Raw genomic sequence first — 20,195 nt, 5'->3', positions numbered from 1 at the left:
TTTAATAATGAAATAATTTATTTTTTGTTTAATAATATAACGTTTTATTAGGATAATAATTAAGTATTCTATTAGAACTCGATAATTATACTTTAGATTTTTTATATTTAAAAATGAGATATTTATCTTGTATTTGATTATATTTATCTGCAGTTAGTTACACGAATTCAAATGTGGAGCTTTAATAAGTTGTACTTATGCACAATCTATTTGTAATCTTGAGTTTTAAGTAACATGCATTAATAAACAGTACTATATGCATAAAAAATGGTTTTTAAGAATTTTTGTCAAATGCTTTATAATATAGTATAGATATATATGTATATGTATTACTAATATATGAACCATATACAACTAGGTTATATATTACAAACTAATAATAAAACACAAAAAGGTGAAATTTTAAAAAGAAGATCGCATAATGTCTTACTAAAAAGTGTGCAATGGACCATGACGTATCACGAGTTTAACCCACGTTGGAGATAAGCATTGTGCCATGGCATGCCGAGCCTTGTAAAACAATAAGCATGCTATATAAAATAGAAATTGCAACAACATTTATTGCATTTTGAAACATAAATTAACAAGCCGTTTATCGCGTCACCTACCTTACCAGATGTACATGACAATGACACATAATTTTACCCAGTAAGATCGATGCAAGAACCGAGAGTCTTATCGGTAAGTGAAGGTGAAGTCTCTTACAGGGTTGACACTTACCAGATTAATTGTTGTATATGATTTTGTTTTGATGAATCAGTATCTTATCTGATAAGATAAATAGGAGTTAGGATGTTAGATCATCTCCAACAGATTCTTCAAAATATAGAATCACAAAAGTCAAAATATCTAAAAAAGATTTATATTCATCTTCAACAGTTTTTTAATTCGAAATTACAATATGAATTATATTATTAAAATATTATGTCTCTTTTATACATTTAATTTCAAGATTTCTCATTGGTAAAAAAGCTAAAAATAAGTTTATTCCATAAGTGGTCATTTTTGGAGAGTTCTATAAATTTGGAGAATTTCAATCTCTTTCCTGTTTTTTCATTTTGCCAAAATATTTATTTTGAAAAATCTGTTGAAAATGCTCTTATACGTTTGGATGCACAAACTAGCTTATTGAAACACTATTTGGAATAGGGTTTTGATATAAAATAACCCTCGTTAATATTAATTAAAAATAAATAAAAATTTATATTAATTAATATAAATTGAAAATAGATTTTAATTATAAATTATACATTAATATTATTTATTAAGTACTACAATAATTATTAATCATATTAATTCTTTTCATATTTTTATTAAATATATTTAGTTATTAAAACACAAATATAACAATTTTAATACTATTTATTTAATATAAAGATTAAAGTTATATTTATATTGTTTCATAGATAAAAAAATATATTAAATAGTTTAAATATTTAATTTAATTATTAAATATATTTTTAAGAAAAATATTAATTAAGATATCTTTTTTAATTATTTTATATTTTTTATCAATTAATTTATCAGACACCAAATAACTTATGAGTTAGTTCGTCAAACATCATTTTTTTTTAATTTGTAATCAAAATACTTCTTGTATTATTTTACCAAACGGTGGAAAGTGGCTTACGTGTCCCATTTGCTAAATTGCGCTTCTTTTAAATAGTCGTGAGCGGCACGCGTGACAGCTAGTCAAAGAAATCAGAGAGAGGGGACGGTACAAGTCGGACAAATGGAATTTTATATCCACTTTAACCCCCTCTACTTTTATAGAATCTACAAATTTTGTCCTCCAACTTTACTAAACCTGCCATTCCTCTCTCATCATGTTTTCTCTTAACTTTTATGCAAAACCATAAACAAATACCATTATATGTTTATAAATTTTAATCATACATATTTGAATAAAATCAATATCAATCAAGTATTCATAATCTTGTAGGCATATAAATCACACAAATCTCATCTTATTTTAACGAAATTACTTAACATATAACATTAACAGTATAATTGAGCATTTGTATAGTTAACCTGATTAAAACTGAAAAATAAATAAACAGTATAATTGTTATAGTATAATTATACTACTGATAAATTCTTTTTATTGTATATATAATTAAAAAAAGGAAAAAATTGTGTTATTATGATTTTAGTTATATCTATACTATCTTATAAACTAGATTTTTTAAAAGTTTTAAAAATAATTTTGAAGGCACAAAGTACTATACATTTATGTACAAAGTCTTAAAAGTCTTAAAAACAACTTATAATGCATTAAGTACTACTACTTTATGCATTTAGTTTTAAAATATCTTAATCTACAATTAAAATAACATATAATACAAGCTACCAATGCACATTATTACCTTTTTTTTTCCATGTTTTCAAGATACTTTTGACACCTTTAACTCATGTCTTCACCTTCTCATATCTCTATGTCTTCTTCCATCCCCGGAGGAGAGATTCAAATTGATATTCACCATGAGTTATTAAAAGTTCTTTTATTCATCTCTCATTCAATTGCTCTAAAACTCTCGGTCTCGCTCTTTTGATTCTTTGCTCTTGGTGTAAATCGAACACATTTGTGGAGTCGTTTAAATATGTTGGATTTTAAACTATCATACAATTTTTTTCATCGATAAACTGTAATTGAGACCATAACTCTTATTTATTCAAATTGTATTAATATGTAAAGACCAAATGTAATTTATATCATCGTTAAATCTTTTCTAATAAAACCAATGAAACTTCAAAATCGTTAAAATTCACGGTTCTCCGCTGCATTACACGGATACACGACTAGTATATTCACAAAACAAATTTCAATTACATGCTTATTTAAAAAGGGGAGTTTTATAGTTAATTTAATTAAAATTGAATAAAAAAATAAACAATACAATTGTAATAATGTGAGTATATGACTAATAATTGTTTTTTTCTCATTAAAAATATATATTAAAAAAAAGGAGGAATTGCATATAAAAAAGATACATTTATTTATTGAACTACCATTTGAGAAGCTTATTGAATGAAGTTGAGAAGGGAATAGAAAGGGGTTAATCTGGTTTTACATTAGTTGAAGGGACTAATTTCGTTAAAATATAAAAGAGGAGGGGTAAAAGTTGAAAAGTAACCCAAAAATCGAAAAGCAAAAAGCCCCGAAAGTCGCGATCCCTGAAAAAAGCATATCGAAAGGACCCCTTTTACATTTCCTCGTAACCCACGTGCTAATTTGCGCCTTCTATTGCCACCCCTCAAAACTCTCCCTTTCTTATCAAATACTGTCTTTTCTAATCAATTTAAAAAAATAAAAAATAAAATTATATCAAATTATTTTTTATTATTAAAATATTATAAAAAACATTTTATTTTAGATTCAAATATTTAATTCATTACACAAATATAATATTTTGTTTTCGGGGATGTTTGGGATTGCTTATTTTAGGTGTTTTTTAACTTATTTTAGTCTCACATCGATGATAAGCAGTTTTTGATAAGTTAATCATTCATGACTTGTGAAAAACTGTTTATTATCAGTTTACCATTTTAACCATGTTTGTTAATTATTAATTTTATTGATATAAATTATTGTCAAAATATTATTATAAATGATGAAAAATAATTTTTTACATGTTAAAAAATCACATAAGTTAATAAGCAATCCCAAACACTCACATAAGTCAATAATATGGAAGACTGTCTTTTTTGGTCATTTTACATATATAAACAAAATTTGCCAAACACTAAAAAACAACTTATCAGCTTATTACTATTTGGTACCGCTATAAGCTAATCCAAACATTTTTTACAAAACTACGGTTTGATACCACATAAGTTAATAAACACTTTTACAAAAATGCACAAGTTATTTTGAATAAGCAATCCCAAACCCTTCATATGTTTGTATCTTTTAAATGTCGATTTTAGTCGTTACTGAATCCTTTGATTCCCGTTCATGCGTCGCGTTGAATCTTGTTTCTTGCAAAGTGGATCGAATCCCGTTTGAAGCATAAACGATAAAATTGATTCGAATAAGTTTTCGATAAAAAAAAGTAACCATTTTACAGAACAAGAGAAAAACCAATTGTTTTCTTGTTGTTACGCTCTCTCTCCCTTTTCAATAGAACAGGAAAATCGATCCAGATGCATTTATTATAAGTGGGCATGAAATCTTGAAACCTAAACAGAGGTCGAAAGCTAGTTCAGTTCAATAAGTTTCTAATTGCAAAAGTCTGATAAATTCTACATATTAAAGCAAATGTTATTTATTAAATAAAGTTACTAACAGTATAATTTAGGTAAAAAATTGATTACCAGCAATTCCAAACGACCTCACATAAAACCCACCTTTAAGGTCATTAATGTGAGGGGACATTTTTTTATCTCGTTCAATAGATGAAACTAATACAGCCAAGTAATTAAACACTCTAATTAATTAATATCATAACTTTTTGTAAATAAACATTGTATATAAAATTCATTTAATTATAAAAAAATACATAAATAAACAATCAAACATACATCATTTATTCGTTTTACTATTATTGTTTAATGAGAATTATATTATTAATTCAAATAATAATAATTATTATTATATTACATCACAAAAATTTATTCCAACGTCATATATTCTCAAATACATACTATTATATTAAATTAAAAAATAAATTATTTATATACCAATTTCTTTTTTGATTAACCTGGATATTTAACCCGTTATTCAAGCCGATTAATCTTAGAACGGCCACCCGTTTTATCGATAGCTCGAAGTCACCGCATTTGAACCTCTATGACTATAAGGGGATTTTTATTTATCCTTAGATTTAAATCTAAAACCTCCTGGTACTTTAGAGTCAAGATCAAATCAATCAGATACCACCCATAAGGTTTTACATGGGAAGTTTCCGTATATTGGATGTAGTATATTTAATACAGAATTTGTGTTTCCTACGTAGATGAAGTATAAAAGTAAACTACCAATTTTTTAATACTCTCTCTTTTGTCTTGATCTTGAAAGTGTGAGTTCGTTTTCGTGTATCCATACTCTTCCCCCTTTTTCTCTGTTCTGCAAGATTTTTGGTTGGATTTAATTAAACACTCAGAAATCTTGAATCTCTGAGTTGAAAGCTGCAAATGTAATCACCCAATTGCACACCAAGTGTTTGACAGCAGGTTAGCGATTACAGCATGCATTCCCCCTTTTCTTTCTCTCTTTCTTTTTTAAAAAAAAGGTGGAGATTATTTAAATACACAAAGGGTTTCTGGGTATGTTTCTTTTTTTGTTTGTTTGTGGAGTGAAGAGAGGGGTGGAAGATCAGTATTATGACCACTTTCACAGAAAGGTGATTGCTTTTTCCATGGAGGACCCTATAATCACTCAAAGACACAGCACTCCTATGCTTTGATAGGCGTGCTTTGATGCAAAAAACAGTCCTTTCTTTCTTTTTGCTGGTTTGTTGTTTTGATTACAAGTTAGCCCCACATTAGATTTTGCAGGTTTGTGTTTCTTGGTTGTGGGTTTTTGGGGCATGGCTTCTGTGTTCATTTGGATTTTATCTTAGATTCCCTCTGTGTTTGCCTCCTAAAATAGACCATTAGATTCCTTTGTTTTCTTTCGGTGCTTCCTAAGAAATGTGAAGGGGCTTTCTGTTTTGTTTTTGGGTTCAATCTGAATATGAATATCTCAGGTGGGGTTTCTTTGTTTCTTGAGATGGAAAACCTATGTGGGTATGATCAAGCATTGGATCTTTTTTTGGAAAGGATTGTTGGGTTTATCAAGTTTTGATTTGATTACTTGATGATTTTATGAAAAAGACCCTCATTTTTGGTCTTTAAAAGTTGTTGATGTAGAAAGGTTAGTAGTATGACCACCATTGAAGAGAAGCTCAATTCAACAGGTGTGAACAGTGGGACACACAGTTTACTTGAAGAAATGAAATTGTTGAAGGAAATGCAGGACCATTCTGGTAAATTTCTCTACTTTCCTATACACTTTTTTTCCAAATTCTACCCCCAAGTGTTCAAATCCACTCTTCTGTATTCATCACATTTTGCAACAGTTAGAAACTAGACTCAAACCCTAAAGAATTGCACACAAAATGATATAACTGTGTGTATTCGGGCCAACTGAGGACATAAATGGCCCGAATCGTTGTGAACCTTCATGGTCATAAAGGTTTCGAGATTCGAACCATGGAAGATTAGTCTTGTTAGCTCTTATCTTTCTGGGTTTTTAGAATACTTGTGAATAGATGTGAATATTTGCTGAAACTTGCAGTGATAAAGAAGCCAATCAATTCAGAGCTATGGCATGCATGTGCTGGTCCATTGGTATCTCTGCCACAGGTGGGAAGCCTTGTGTATTACTTCCCACAAGGCCACAGTGAACAGGTTTGATTTCTGTAATTTGTTGGATTGTTTTTGAACAAATCTTGTGTGTAATTTGCAGTTTTCTTGAATAAATTGGTTGTTTTAGATCTGAAGTGTAGAATTGGAAAAAGAAACGGAAAAAACTACGCCTTAACGACGAAATGCCAACCAAAAGCCACAACTTATTGATTAAGTCGTAAACAAACATGCTTCTATGGCTGACCATAAATAAGTTGTTCAGTCTATTAAGCTCTCATTAAGCCGTAAACAAACAACACCGTAGCTGATTTAGCGAGTCCCATAGGGAGATTTATTTGGTTTTTGGGATTGCGGATCTAAATCAAGACATAATTTGCTTTAACAGGTTGCAGTTTCGACCAATAGAACCGCAACATCACAAGTTCCCAACTATCCGAATCTTCCGTCACAGTTGTTGTGCCAAGTTCTAAATGCTACGTTACACGTATGTCTCCTTAATTCTATCAAACTATTGTCCAGTTTTTTCGGCTTTGATTATGCTTTCTTTAATTCTCTCAAGTTTTTTTTGATTGTTTAAATAGGCAGATAAAGAAACCGATGAGATCTACGCCCAAATGAGCCTTCGACCCGTGAATTCGGTGGGTCCCGCCGTATAAATATCTTGTGTTACTTCAGTTTGACCTCAGTCCATGTCAAAATTTGACTTTTTGAGTGTCAACTTGGCTATTTTCTGTTCGAAATTGCAAGATTCCGTTTTAGAGAGGAAAAAAACTAATTTCTACGATGTTTAAGTCGCTATAAATCCAAATTGGACTACTTTTTTTGAAACGGAGGGAGTATCTTTCACGGGGAACATCCGAGCGATTTCCTTCGCGGATCCAAACGCGCTCACAAGGCGCACAATAAGAATAAGACCAATAGAGACTTTTTATCGAGCGATTGACATTTCGGAGCAAACTGACCATTTTTCCGATGGAAATATCGAAAAGAACTCGGTAGCTTTCAAGAAATGATCATACTTGGCATCTTTCTTGCAAAATGCTGTGTTTGGTTTACATTTGCAACAAAAAGTCTACTTTGATGGATTAAAAAGTCAAATTACTCGGTTTTTTCGCATAAGTTTTACCATAAAAATTGGTACCTAATATCGAATGTTGCGTGAATCCGCATGGAAATCAGGAAAAAGATGTTCTTCCTATACCCGACTTTGGGATGAAGCCGAGTAGACATCCAACAGAATTCTTCTGCAAGACTTTGACCCCGAGCGATACGAGCACGCATGGCGGCTTTTCTGTACCTCGTAGAGCAGCGGAAAAGCTGTTTCCGCAATTGGTACCATTTCCGTTTTTAACTGCAAAAACATTAAAACTGTCATTTGAGCTCAAATTTCACTAACCATTATTCTTCTCCATCAGGATTTTTCAATGCAACCTCCAACTCAAGAGCTTATCGTTCGAGATTTACACGATAACACATGGACATTTCGTCATATATATCGGGGTGAGCTCCTAAACTCTCTTCATGACGAAATTTAATGTGGGATTGATTGCGATTTAGGGATCATTACTGTTTCCATATTGTTTGGTGCTTTGATGCGAGTTCTTGTAATAAAACTTCGTTGCCGTGATTTCGTTTATGATGCAGGGCAGCCGAAACGACACCTACTAACTACCGGTTGGAGTATGTTTGTTAGTGCAAAAAGGCTTAAACAAGGCGACGCCGTTCTCTTTATCAGGTATGATTCTTTCGATTTCGATTTCCATCAACTTCGTTGGCGAACTCATATCCGTTAGGAAGAAAAATGGGGTTTCATTATGATTCAAAGTTCGATATTTGCTTGCTCGAATCTACATGTAATCAGCCAACTTCTTCAGACCGGTTTTTGGCCATCTCTATGTATTTGAAACTAACATTGTATGTAACTTTTTTGCTGATAGGGATGAGAAATCACAGTTATTGTTGGGAGTGAGGCGAGCAAATCGTCAACAAACGTCTTTGCCGTCATCGGTTTTATCGGCCGATAGCATGCACATAGGAGTCCTTGCTGCTGCAGCTCATGCCGCTGCTAATCGAAGCCCGTTTACAATATTCTACAATCCGAGGTAGCTGTCTCATATGATTATATCACGAAAAGATATCTATAACGAATGGTTACTAATTTTCGCTATCCATTTCGATTCATTTAGGGCATGTCCATCGGAATTCGTCATTCCGTTGGCGAGATTTCGGAAGTCGGTTTACGGGACACAGCTTTCCGTAGGAATGAGGTTTGGAATGATGTTTGAAACCGATGAATCAGGGAAACGCAGGTATGTGTGAATAAAATACTGTTGTTTAGCATATTAATATTAATATACGGCAAAACTCGTACACACTTTTCATTGATGGTGACGCTTGAACCCTCGGCCTCCTGGGAGGTTGGGATCTACCGGTAACCCGGGTGCCACTGGCCGATTATGACTGTGCGATTCCATATTGTCGTATGTATGCTAATTGGTCATCTTGTTGTTAATGCAGATATATGGGCACAATTGTCGGTATAAGTGACGTGGATCCGTTACGATGGCCCGGCTCTAAGTGGCACAATCTTCAGGTACTTGAGCCATGATTACCTTATCGCACGTGAAATATTAACCCGTAACTATTGAATTCCCTTATGAAAACTTGACCACATCCGAGCGTTTCCATCACAAGGCGGGGGTCTTCACGGAAACAACCTTTCTACTGTCTTTTGAGGTAGAGGTCGGGTTTGTGTACGTCTTACCCCTCCCAGACCCCACCTCCGGGTGGGATATACTGGGCTCGGTTGGTTTGGTTTATCCAAGCGTTTCTGTGGCCGATTCCACCGTTGGCCTAGAGGCTCTCAATAGAACTTGTGCCAAATGACCTTTTTGATAAGTGTTGTGTTAATGAAATCAGGTCGAGTGGGATGAGCCTGGTTGCGGTGATAAGCAAAGTCGAGTGAGTCCATGGGATATCGAAGCCCCAGAAAGTCTCTTCATTTTCCCGGCTCTCACTTCGAGTCTTAAACGACCGTTCAATTCGGCTTTTCTAGGTGAGTTCCATCTTCTTGTTTAACCTCCTTTTTTTTGTTCATCTCTTTAAGTACTCTTTTAGTGATGTTTTTCGTATTTTATTAGGAGCACAAACCGAATGGGACAATATGGTAAGCCGGCCATTCATGCGGGCCCCAGAAACCGTAAACGGGAACTTCTCGAACCCTTCGATGTCAAGCTTATGGTCGGAACAGCTGATCAAGATGTTGATGAAACCTCAAAATGGTAATAATGCAGCATCCATTTCACCTGTTCACGATACTTTTGCCGCTAATAGAACCCCGTTACAATCCGAAAACCGCCCACAATTTCACCTCATTCAACCCAACACCACCACCAACACCGCTAATGTAACATCAATTTCACCACCACAATCCTCCACAAATCTTTTGGGAAACCAACAACCCCAACAGAAACCCACGAACCAAACACCGGTTTCCATTTGCTCAGAAACAATGAAATCCGAGTCGATGCAGGTTACGTCTTCAAAGCCGATCAACAGTCCGCAGAATCTTGTACACGAGCTACCGTTTCTTAACCAGTTATCACCGTTTGATTCCAGCATACTCCATGCTCAACAATTTGATTCACCGCAGATCGATTCTTCGAGTCTTAACGGATTATTCCCGTACCCCGATACCAACGTATTGAATCCGTATCCATCTCTCGGACAAGAAACATGGGATTCACATGTGAATAATAACTCGAAATGTTTCTTCCAACCAAATACAGGACCTTCAAATGTGTATGGTTTCAAAGACTTATCAGATGAGAGCCACCACAATAGCCAAAGTGTCAATGCCTATAATTGCCTCAATTTCGAAGGTAGCAATGGCGGCAGCACGGTGGTTGATCCTTCGGTCTCGAGTACCGTTTTGGATGAGTTTTGCAACTTGAAAGATATCGAGTTCCAAAATCCATCAAATTATTTAGTGAGCAACAATTTTAGCTCGAGCCAAGACGTTCAGTCGCAAATCACTTCAGCGAGTCTTGTCGATTCTCAAGCTTACTCGGTGCAAGAATTGCCGGATAACTCAGGTGGGGCGTCTTCTAGCAACGGAGAATTCGATGATAGCGGACTTTTGACGAATAATTCGTGGCAACAAGTTGCTGCTCCTCCTCGTGTACGAACCTACACAAAGGTCAGAACTCTTTATGTTGATTATGCATTGAAGTCGAAACACTACAACAATGGAGTTTGAAACATGGAAAAAAAGGGTTTCACTTTGTGTAGATCGATCTTTGTTTAAAGCTTGTTTTCTTGGGTGTTGCAGATTCAAAAGGCAGGGTCGGTGGGGAGGTCTATCGATGTTTCGAGTTTCAAGAACTACGATGAACTTTGTTCGGAAATAGAAAAGATGTTTGGGCTCGAGGGACTTCTTAATGATTCGAGAGGATCCGGTTGGAAGTTGGTGTATGTAGATTTCGAGAATGATGTCCTTCTCGTTGGAGACGATCCATGGGAGTAAGTTCCTTTTTCTACAATATTTATGTCCTTGTTGGAAACAACTGCTCAACTATTTGATAGAGGTCACGTCTGCTTACATCTTACCCTCCACAAACCCGCTCTCCGGGTGGGATATACTGTGCCCGTTTGGTTTTTTACATATTGGCCTTTAAAATGTATGGCAAGTGTGAACGATCAAGTTCCATCGGTTTGATCAATTTGTTCGCATATATTAACGACAAAATGGTTAAATGGTGGTGTAAATGCAGGGAATTTGTCGGGTGTGTGCGATGCATCAGGATTCTATCACCTTCGGAAGTTCAGCAGATGGGTGAAGAGGGAATGCAGCTTCTCAACAGTAACGCAGCATTGCAGGCGGGGATCAACGGTGGCCCGTTGTCGGACAACGGGGCCCGCACTTGGGTTGGGCCCACGTGATCCAACGGTCATCGTGGATGAGATGAGAGGTAGCGAAAAGATTGCGAAAATCTGTTTGGATTGTTGTTTGTAGATGTGAAATGAGTGATGAGAGCTTAGTGAGGAAAACATCCTGTTGTAGCTTATGAGATACTGTTAAGACGGAAGGATTGTTAACATTTGAAAATGCTATATGATCAATTAAGATACATTATCTGTCTGAATCCCTACATCTGAATCACACTTGTTTTCATGCTTTAATTTAAAAATGTTATCTAAAAATGTTACAATAAGTTTACAAGACATTTTTAGGTATTTTAACAAGTTTTTTTGACGTTTTAAAATTAAGTGTCATATAAGCTATTTTATAGGACCCTTTTGAAAATTGTCATATAAAAAGATGGGTTTACAAGACGTTTTTTCAAATAGTGTTGTATAAAATAGTTAATACAACACATTTTCAATTATACAACAGTTTTCCAAATATAAACGTGTATTTGAGATCCGTAAGATCAATATAAACTATAAATAATATTAAAGTTAATTAGAAAATTAGTAATTTTGGTAATTTTAAATTAAAAATTAAAATAAATATTATTATGGATATATTACAAATTTTCTTTCTCATATATCCTCTCATTAACAAAATAACTTTTAACACATTGTGAATAACAGATAACTTAAGAAGTATCATCGAACATGGTATGCGAAAAATAGATGAATAGTTTCGTAACTCTTACAAATAGGCGGCAAAATAAGTGCATATGCGAACCCTTGTTATTCACATATGAACTATATGTTCATATGTGAACCCGTGTGATTCACATATGAACTAATTAACTGATTCACATATGAACTATAAGTTCACATATAAACTTGTTTGCCGCCTATTTGTAAAAGTTATGAAACTATCCTTCTATTTTTCGATTGACTAATCAAACCTGCAAATCTTGACCGGTCAATGCTGCAAAAAAAAAAAAAAAAATAGGATTACTTCTTGACCAATCTTGACCGTGTAAAAGACTAGGATCACTTCTTTACTTCTCAAATAAACCTTTCCCTAAAATATATAATATAAAACATGCTTATAGTATATTTTGATGATATATAATATAACATTATTATATACAATATATTTTGATAATATATATCATAGTATATTTATAATACATAATATATTTTTATATACAATATATACTAAATCATAAGAAAAAGTCCAAAAAAAAAACTTAATCATAATATATTTGATGTAAAAATTACGTCTGATGTTGTGATTTTCTTAACATATAAATATCTGATACTGCATACAAACAAAATTATGAAATATGTGAGATTTAAACATGGACCATTTTGAATTGAGTGTAATGTTTAACACATTTGATTTAAAATATCTCATATAAACGGAAAAAGAAATCTTCGAATCCCGTTGGGGATGTGGATGTGATCGTATTGAACCCATTACAAAACGATACTATTTATGGAATGCGAAATAATGTTTGAGAAATAACAATGTAATGCTCAATCTATGTACCAGACAAATTGCTTCCAAATTATTTGTATGTACATGCACATACTGTCTAGATGAACGGTTACTATGATGTTTCTCAGTTTTTATTTTTTACGGTTTTTTCCCGAACCTGACCTTATATATAATATATATTACATCATATACAAAAATATAATATAAATATGCTTATAACATATTTTGATGATATATAATATAACATATTTTGGTAATATACTACAATATGTTTATAATATATATAGTATATTTATAATATACAATATATTTAGATGATACTATAATATATAATATTTTATATTACGTATATATTATATCAATAATATCATAATATTATTTTACAATTTAGTCTTGTCAGTTTTGCTTTTTCTACAAATTTCAATGAGATAAAAAATTGCAATTTTGTCACACTAATTTCTTTATTATTCCATTCCAATATCACTTCAAATATATTTTGTTTTATTTTATCTGACATACTAAACATATTTATACTATATTATAAAGCATTCGACAAAAATTCTTAAAAACTATTTTTTATGAATGAAGTAAATTGTGCATAAGTACAATTTATTAAAGCTCCATATTTGAATTCATGTAACTAACTACCCTTAAACATAATTAAATATTGGATAAACATATCATTTTAAATATAAAAAATTTAAAATATAATTAAGATAATCATTGAGTTTTTATAGAATACTTAGTTATTATCTTTATAAATAAATATATTATTAAACCTAAATTAAATTTCTTTGTTATTAGTCTAAATTAAATTATAATTAAAAAAATTGAATTAAAGAAAATTACATCAAAACACAAGAACTTTTAAAAATATTAATTTGATACTGATATCGATGTATATATATTTTTTCAAAATTTTATGATATTTTCAAATTTATATTTTATTCAAAAATAAAAACATTATCGCTTTCTCAAAAAATCATATAAAACCATATTATATTGATATAAAAAAAAAATAAAACAAAACACTGAAATCAAGAAATGTCTCGATGTATTACACGAGTACCCTTTTAATCCTTAATAAAACATGTGTAAGCAAACAATTTTATACTACAACATTGTGGCAAAAAAAAAATCCCCTTCTTACGAGTCTCAAACATCTAATGATTGGTTTCAATATCTGTCCCCTTCTTTTTCGATTGAACGTAATTCAAACTCTTCATTTAAAAAATTTAAAATAATCGCTTTATATTCACTCATTAATAATAAACAACAAATCTATGTTTCAATAACTACAAGGATGGTACCTGATTAGTTTTAGCTTGACTCGAAAGGTCAAAAGTATCACGAGATCCCAAGTTCAAATCCAAGAAGGAATAAAAATCTCCTTATGGCCACGGAGGTTCAAATGCAGTAACTTCGAACTATCTGCAAAGCAGATGGTTGCCCTGGGATTAATCGGCTCATATAACAAATTGAATATTCAGATTAATAAAAAAAAAATTAAAAAAATCTATGTTTCAATTGATGACACCCTTTTTACCACAATATTTAATGGCTGGAAATTGTGTGACCATTTGTGCATCATTTACTCATGACATCTCATTCCAACCCCTTCTCTTCTCTATTTATATGCTTATAAATCAATACCCATTTCACATCCTCACCTCTCTCTTCATTTCTTTGTGCTTAAAAATGTGCAGGTGCCATGGCTGTTCTCAAAACACTCACACAGATTTGAAAGTTCTGGTTATGGATGAAAAGAAGGACCTTCTTGCTTCTGTTGCTTGCTTGCTATCTTCTTGTTCATTTCAAGGTAACAATCTTCATTAGCAGTTTTGTTAAGATGTATTCATACGACACTTCTCAAAAAGTGTCTTGTACAATCGCTAATTCTAGAATAATTTATTCTTGTTCCTTGTCTTGCTCTTATTAGTTACGTGTGCTGATAATTCCGGGCTGGCTTTAAGATTGCTATCGGAGAAGGCGAACGAATTCGACCTCCTGCTTATCGATAGAGACATAACCGATGTGGACGTTTATACGTTTATTAGATTGGCGAAGCGTATCGACTTGCTATCTATGGGTTGGTTTTAAATTGCCATAGATTTGTTGCCATTCTTTTTCAATACTTATGGAACCTTAAACGTTTGTTTGTTCTATACTCTAAGTGATGTCTGAGGAAGACGATGACACCATCATACTTGAAGCTCTCAAGAATGGAGCTTTGCTGGTTCTCAAAAGGCCACTTACTAAAGATGCTGCAATGGGTATACGTCAGTATGCGATCAAAGAGAGAATCCGTAAGCACGACGAGTGTCAAAACAAGAACACGACTCGTAACGCTGCCCGAATAGAAGAACGTATACAGGATAATCATCGATGTTTGGGGCGTAAACGGACGTATAGAGGCAAGCCAACGAAACATCTAGTCTACCAATCGTCCGAAGATTATGACGATAGGGTGAAGACGAAGATACGCGTCGAGTGGACCCGAGAACTTCATGACAAATTCCTTCATGCTGCCATTCAGCTCGGCGAAGGAAGTATAAATTCATCGATCTTTCAACATTTTTCTTGATCAATTACATTAGTTTTCGTTACGTGCGTCACGGAAATACATGAAAAGTCCGAACGATGTTTTCTCGCTATGTTGTATATCGCTAAAATCCGTGTTTTGGTATTAGGATGTTATCCGAAGGAGATACTTGACCTTATGGATGTTCCTGGTCTTACAAGAACGCAGGTTGCCAGTCATCTTCAGGTTAGTTTTTCATATAAACTTATTACAACACCTTTAGATATGACATTTTTTTTTGGTCCTATAAACTAAGTCCTATAAAGAGGTCTATTAGGATGCTTAGAAATTGGGAGTGTCCTATAAACCCGATTTTGTTGTAGTGTTTCTCTGTCCTTGAGGTTGTAATCTAAATTTTTTATCGCTTGTACCAGAAATGTCGTGATGGAAGATGTAAATATACTGAGAAGGGAAGAATGGCGAATTCATCGTGTAATATCTCTCCACAAGGTGTCAATGGAAGAAAGTTCGATTGTAAGCCATCGTTACAAAGTGATCAAAACGAAGGAGAGGATAGAATTAACCTTGATGACCTTAGCTTGTCACTCAATGGATGTCGGACGGAAGTGAATCACATGAATGATCAAAGTTCGAGAGGCTTGCCAACGGCGAATGGATCTAGTCGGCAAAATCACGGTGGACAAGCGGTGGACACGGGTTCGGTTCATGTCTCTTCCTCAAACTGAAGACGTGCGTTGGATAACCGAAATTGGTTTGGGTGGTGATGAACCAATTGAAGATAGGGACCTCAATCGGCCTGCTCAAAAGATAGAACTATGATATCTGAATTGTTTTTCTTATGGCGACAATCATGTTATATTATTAACTTCAACTTGTGTTGCACAAAGATTTTACAGTTAAGTTTGACATATTATGAAGTAACACCTTCCCCCTTTTTGTAGAACTAGCAAATAATGTGCATATGCATTGAACAATTCCAAAAAATGAAACAGCTTTAACACAAGAATGAGCCGTATCACTAAGAGTAAGATTAAGGCTATGACAAACACATGACATATATAATACTTTTGGATTAACTTCAAGTAATCGATTTTGTACCCCTTGGTGTTTTCCCTTCATGTTAGAACCATTATCATAACCTTGACCCTTCTCATCATCAACACTAAGATCGAGAGATTTAAGTACATCTAATAATTCATTGAACAACCTTAAATCAGATGTATCATCAACCTTTAAAACCTCTATAAAATACTCATCTATTTTTATTTTATCACTGGACATATTCACACATTGTATGATTAAACTCATTTGCTCTTGATGGCTCACATCCGGTGTACAATCAAGAATTATAGAAAAATATTTAGCATCTCTAATAATTTTCATGATAGAACTTTTAACATTACGAGCCAAAAGAGAAATTAACTCATTTTGAATTCTAGGGCCAAGATAATGATAATGAACTTTATGATTTTGAATGCGTCTAATATGATCTTGAATTACCACATCAAATTCTCCATTCATTTCAATTAACCCCAAAAAATTACCATTGCTACGTTGATACAACTACTCATTTGATCCTCTAAAAGGCAAAGAATATTTAGCAAGACACATCACAACGGCAATTATTCTTACTACATCACAACGGCAATTATTCTTACTAAAACTTACCTCCAACGTTCTTTCTCTTTTAAAATCTCTTGTTGTAAGTCTTTATCGATTGTTTGGTTTGTGTTCTGTCTTACTCTTATTTCATTCCAAGATAACATGTTATTCATATGTTCAATACTATTCTCATGTTCTTTTAAGTCTTTCACCAAGATGCTTCCCATCTCTAAATCCTTCGTTAGCTATTGCATTTCTATAATTCTTAGACTTGAACAACTTACAACAAAAACAATACACTTTATCCTCATATTTTGAATAAAGTAACCATTTTCGATCACTAGTTTCACCATTACTTAGCTTTCTATCATAATAAGCATATGAAAAATGTCTACACATGTTATCTAAAGGAAACACAATATCCAATTCTCTAATAGGTCCTTTTTCAACTAGGATGTCTCTTGATTTAGTATCAAGATTATCCCAATTTCTTGGATCACAAATATCAAAAAACGAAATTGATTGTTCATCAATGGATAATTTTTCAGTATTATTGGGGACCTCATGTTCACCCACACCATCAATCTTTTCATTATCTTCACTCATATTTGGATGTTCAACATCTTGTTCATCTAAGTCATCTAACTCTTGATTAGAAGAACCTACGGTATTTACAAACTTATCCATGGCTCCTTTTTGTGATTGTTTCAGTTGTTCAATTAACTTCCCTTTTTTCCTTTTCTCACTTCCAGATAAGTGCTTATACTTTCTAGGCAACATGATCAATATTTAACACTCACAACAATTCAATAAAATCAATATAAAGATGAACAAAGGCACCTGAGTGGCTGAGCGGTTGAATTTGAGTTTGGATTATAGAATACTGAAGAATGAAGAAGTCAACTTCTTTTTTCAATAAATTGTAGTCTGCCATTTAAAAAGATTGAAACGTAATTAGTAAGCAAATAAGTCAATCATGTATTATGTTATTATGTATATAATTTACACCAAATTTGCTAAATACCAATTGGAAAAACACATGAAATCAAAACTTTTATCACTATGTGATTCTTGATCTTTTGCTAGTTAATAATATGGCTGAATTGATACAGCAAAGGTTGTATGACTTCACACAGAGTTTCAAGAAGTTAATAACATGGCCCAGTTTTATGGCATAATTGGCATTATGACTTGCCCTAAATTCCCCTCTAGAGTTTCAAGAAGTGCAGAATGCACTCACTTTAGAACTTCCATGGGTTCTTGATTCAATGATTCACTTATATCTTCCCTAAACAATGATCTAACTAATGCCTAAATTTAAAAGTTCTCAGGAAAACTGTTGAACAAAATGTTCAAATATGTATGGTAATAAATACGAATCTTATCATGGCAAATAAAAAGAAATGTACACATAAATAGAAAATAGATACCTTTTTGTTGCTACCCTAAACCCACCGAGTGAATGATGATGAACTTGAACAACAATTAAAATAAATCTTGAATCTTGAACTTCAAATCAGAATAGAACTGTGAGAATTGAGAAACAGTGAACCCAAAATCATAACAAATTAACAATTAACACATTACACATATAAGCTAGAATTGAGAATTTGATATTTGAGTCTTGAGAAACATCAAACATGAACAAATGAACTGAAAGTGAAACTGTAAAAGTTGAATTTAACCTTAAGTCGGCGACGCATCAGAAACTTCATCCTAAAATCGCCTGTTGAGCCGCTTGCTGAGTTACCGTTGGATTGTTGGAATCGAATCACATGTAGATGAAACGTCGGCTCGTCGCTCATTGGCTCTCGCTCTCGTAGTCTGCCGATCTGGCCCATGGATAATTGGATTAATGGATTGTTGAAGAGTTGGACTTTGGCCTCTGTCTTTTAATAAATTTGGGCTTTTTTATTTTGTAAAATTTTGGCTTAAGTTTAATCATTTCATATTAATTTTACTAAACCTAATAATATAAATTTTTTAGGCCCCTAAACTTTTTGGGCCCTGGGCAGATGCCCAGCTCCCCCTCCTCCAAGGACAACCCTGAGGATAGAACTTAAGAAGAAATGGCAACAAGGTGTAGTTGGTAGATGCCGATGAAGAATGAGCAGCGGTGAGATCACACCCGCCGGTGAAAAGAGAGACAAAGACGTGGGTCTTGAGAATTTTTAAAATGTGGCCTCCAAGTTTTGAAATCATACAATTTGATCTCTATTTTAAACTTAATTTAAAAAAAACTAAAATGCAGAAAAATAGAAAAATATCATTTTGCCCTCAGTCTTAATGGACCTATTGGACGGCCATTTGGTCCAGGACCAGATCCAACAGAAAAATGCATACTAGAGGCACCAAATCCATAATAAATGAAGCCTAAGGATATTTTCGTAAAAAACAGCAAACAACAAGGACCAAATCCGTAATTTACTCTAATTAAATAATTTTTTTAAAAAAGATATAATAAATTTTTTAAGATTTTATCCAATTTAAAATGATTATTATCTTAATTTCTAAAGTTATTTTTTATTATTTATCTATGGTATTTTTTAATTAATAAATTATGTAGTTGAAAAGCAAAAAATAATTAAAAATTGGAACTTTACGCGAAATGGAGGAGTTCACGCAAAAAAGAGAAGACTTTTTTACGCAAAAAATCTATTTTCTACGTAACGTCTTTTGCATAAAAATTTCTATGTAAAGTTTTTTTTGCGTAAACCCCCCCTTTTTTTCCGTAGATTAATTTTTTAACTTATTTTTCTTTTTCTTTTTTGCCTTGAAAATAAATTTTACATAGAAAATTCTTTTCCACATAAGGTCTTTTGTAAACCTTAGCTATTTGAAGGAAAAAGTTTCTAAGATGACTAAAAAGTGAAAACCATTTTGTAAAATGATTATTTACGTAAATTTCCCTCCATATAATCTAATCTGATGATATATATATATATATATATATAAACGATATGTATATATATGTATGTAGATGAGCGATCAAATGAAAATCACTCCAATTTATATAAACCGTGCAAACCACCCTCATCCGTTGATTTTATTGTTTAATTTTATGAAAAAAAAATTATGAAATTATTTAATCTTGTGAAATTGTTTCATATAATTTTTTTTTTTTTTGATGAAGTTGTTTCATATATGGTTATGAAATTGTTTCATATACTACTTAATGAAATTTTAATGAAACTGTTTCATGTATTTCTCTAAAATTAAAATAGTGAAGATGATAATATCCATGATTAACACCCTCCACAATAAAAATGATTAATCAACCTCTCATAATTACAAAAAAATGAA

At 32.6% G+C, this 20,195-nt stretch overlaps 2 protein-coding genes and 1 pseudogene across 2 annotated transcripts; 2 read left to right on the top strand and 1 right to left on the bottom strand.

Annotated features, from left to right (window-relative positions):
* Positions 1 to 5,863: 5,863 nt before the first annotated feature.
* LOC112514363 (auxin response factor 5-like) lies at positions 5,864 to 11,455 on the top strand. Its single transcript, XM_025120803.1, has 14 exons — positions 5,864 to 5,966; positions 6,278 to 6,390; positions 6,734 to 6,832; positions 6,930 to 6,986; positions 7,528 to 7,680; positions 7,764 to 7,848; positions 7,993 to 8,083; positions 8,286 to 8,450; positions 8,535 to 8,657; positions 8,866 to 8,941; positions 9,268 to 9,403; positions 9,489 to 10,546; positions 10,679 to 10,869; positions 11,121 to 11,455. The coding sequence occupies exons 1-14, from the start codon at positions 5,864 to 5,866 to the stop codon at positions 11,287 to 11,289; spliced, it is 2,619 nt and encodes an 872-aa protein (XP_024976571.1). The 3' UTR covers positions 11,290 to 11,455.
* A 3,048-nt stretch (positions 11,456 to 14,503) lies between these two features.
* On the top strand, positions 14,504 to 16,015 carry LOC112506662 (two-component response regulator ARR10-like). Its single transcript, XM_025110885.1, has 5 exons — positions 14,504 to 14,567; positions 14,688 to 14,837; positions 14,923 to 15,297; positions 15,439 to 15,515; positions 15,704 to 16,015. The coding sequence occupies exons 1-5, from the start codon at positions 14,504 to 14,506 to the stop codon at positions 16,013 to 16,015; spliced, it is 978 nt and encodes a 325-aa protein (XP_024966653.1).
* A 142-nt stretch (positions 16,016 to 16,157) lies between these two features.
* LOC112506655 lies at positions 16,158 to 17,672 on the bottom strand (annotated as a pseudogene).
* Positions 17,673 to 20,195: the final 2,523 nt, after the last annotated feature.

This window comes from Cynara cardunculus (assembly GCF_001531365.2).
Source record: "Cynara cardunculus var. scolymus isolate 2C chromosome LG 1, CcrdV1, whole genome shotgun sequence".
NCBI classification, from domain to species: domain Eukaryota; kingdom Viridiplantae; phylum Streptophyta; class Magnoliopsida; order Asterales; family Asteraceae; genus Cynara; species Cynara cardunculus.
The sequence above is the reverse complement of the archived record's forward strand: the minus strand, read 5'-3'. Positions and strand labels throughout refer to the sequence as shown.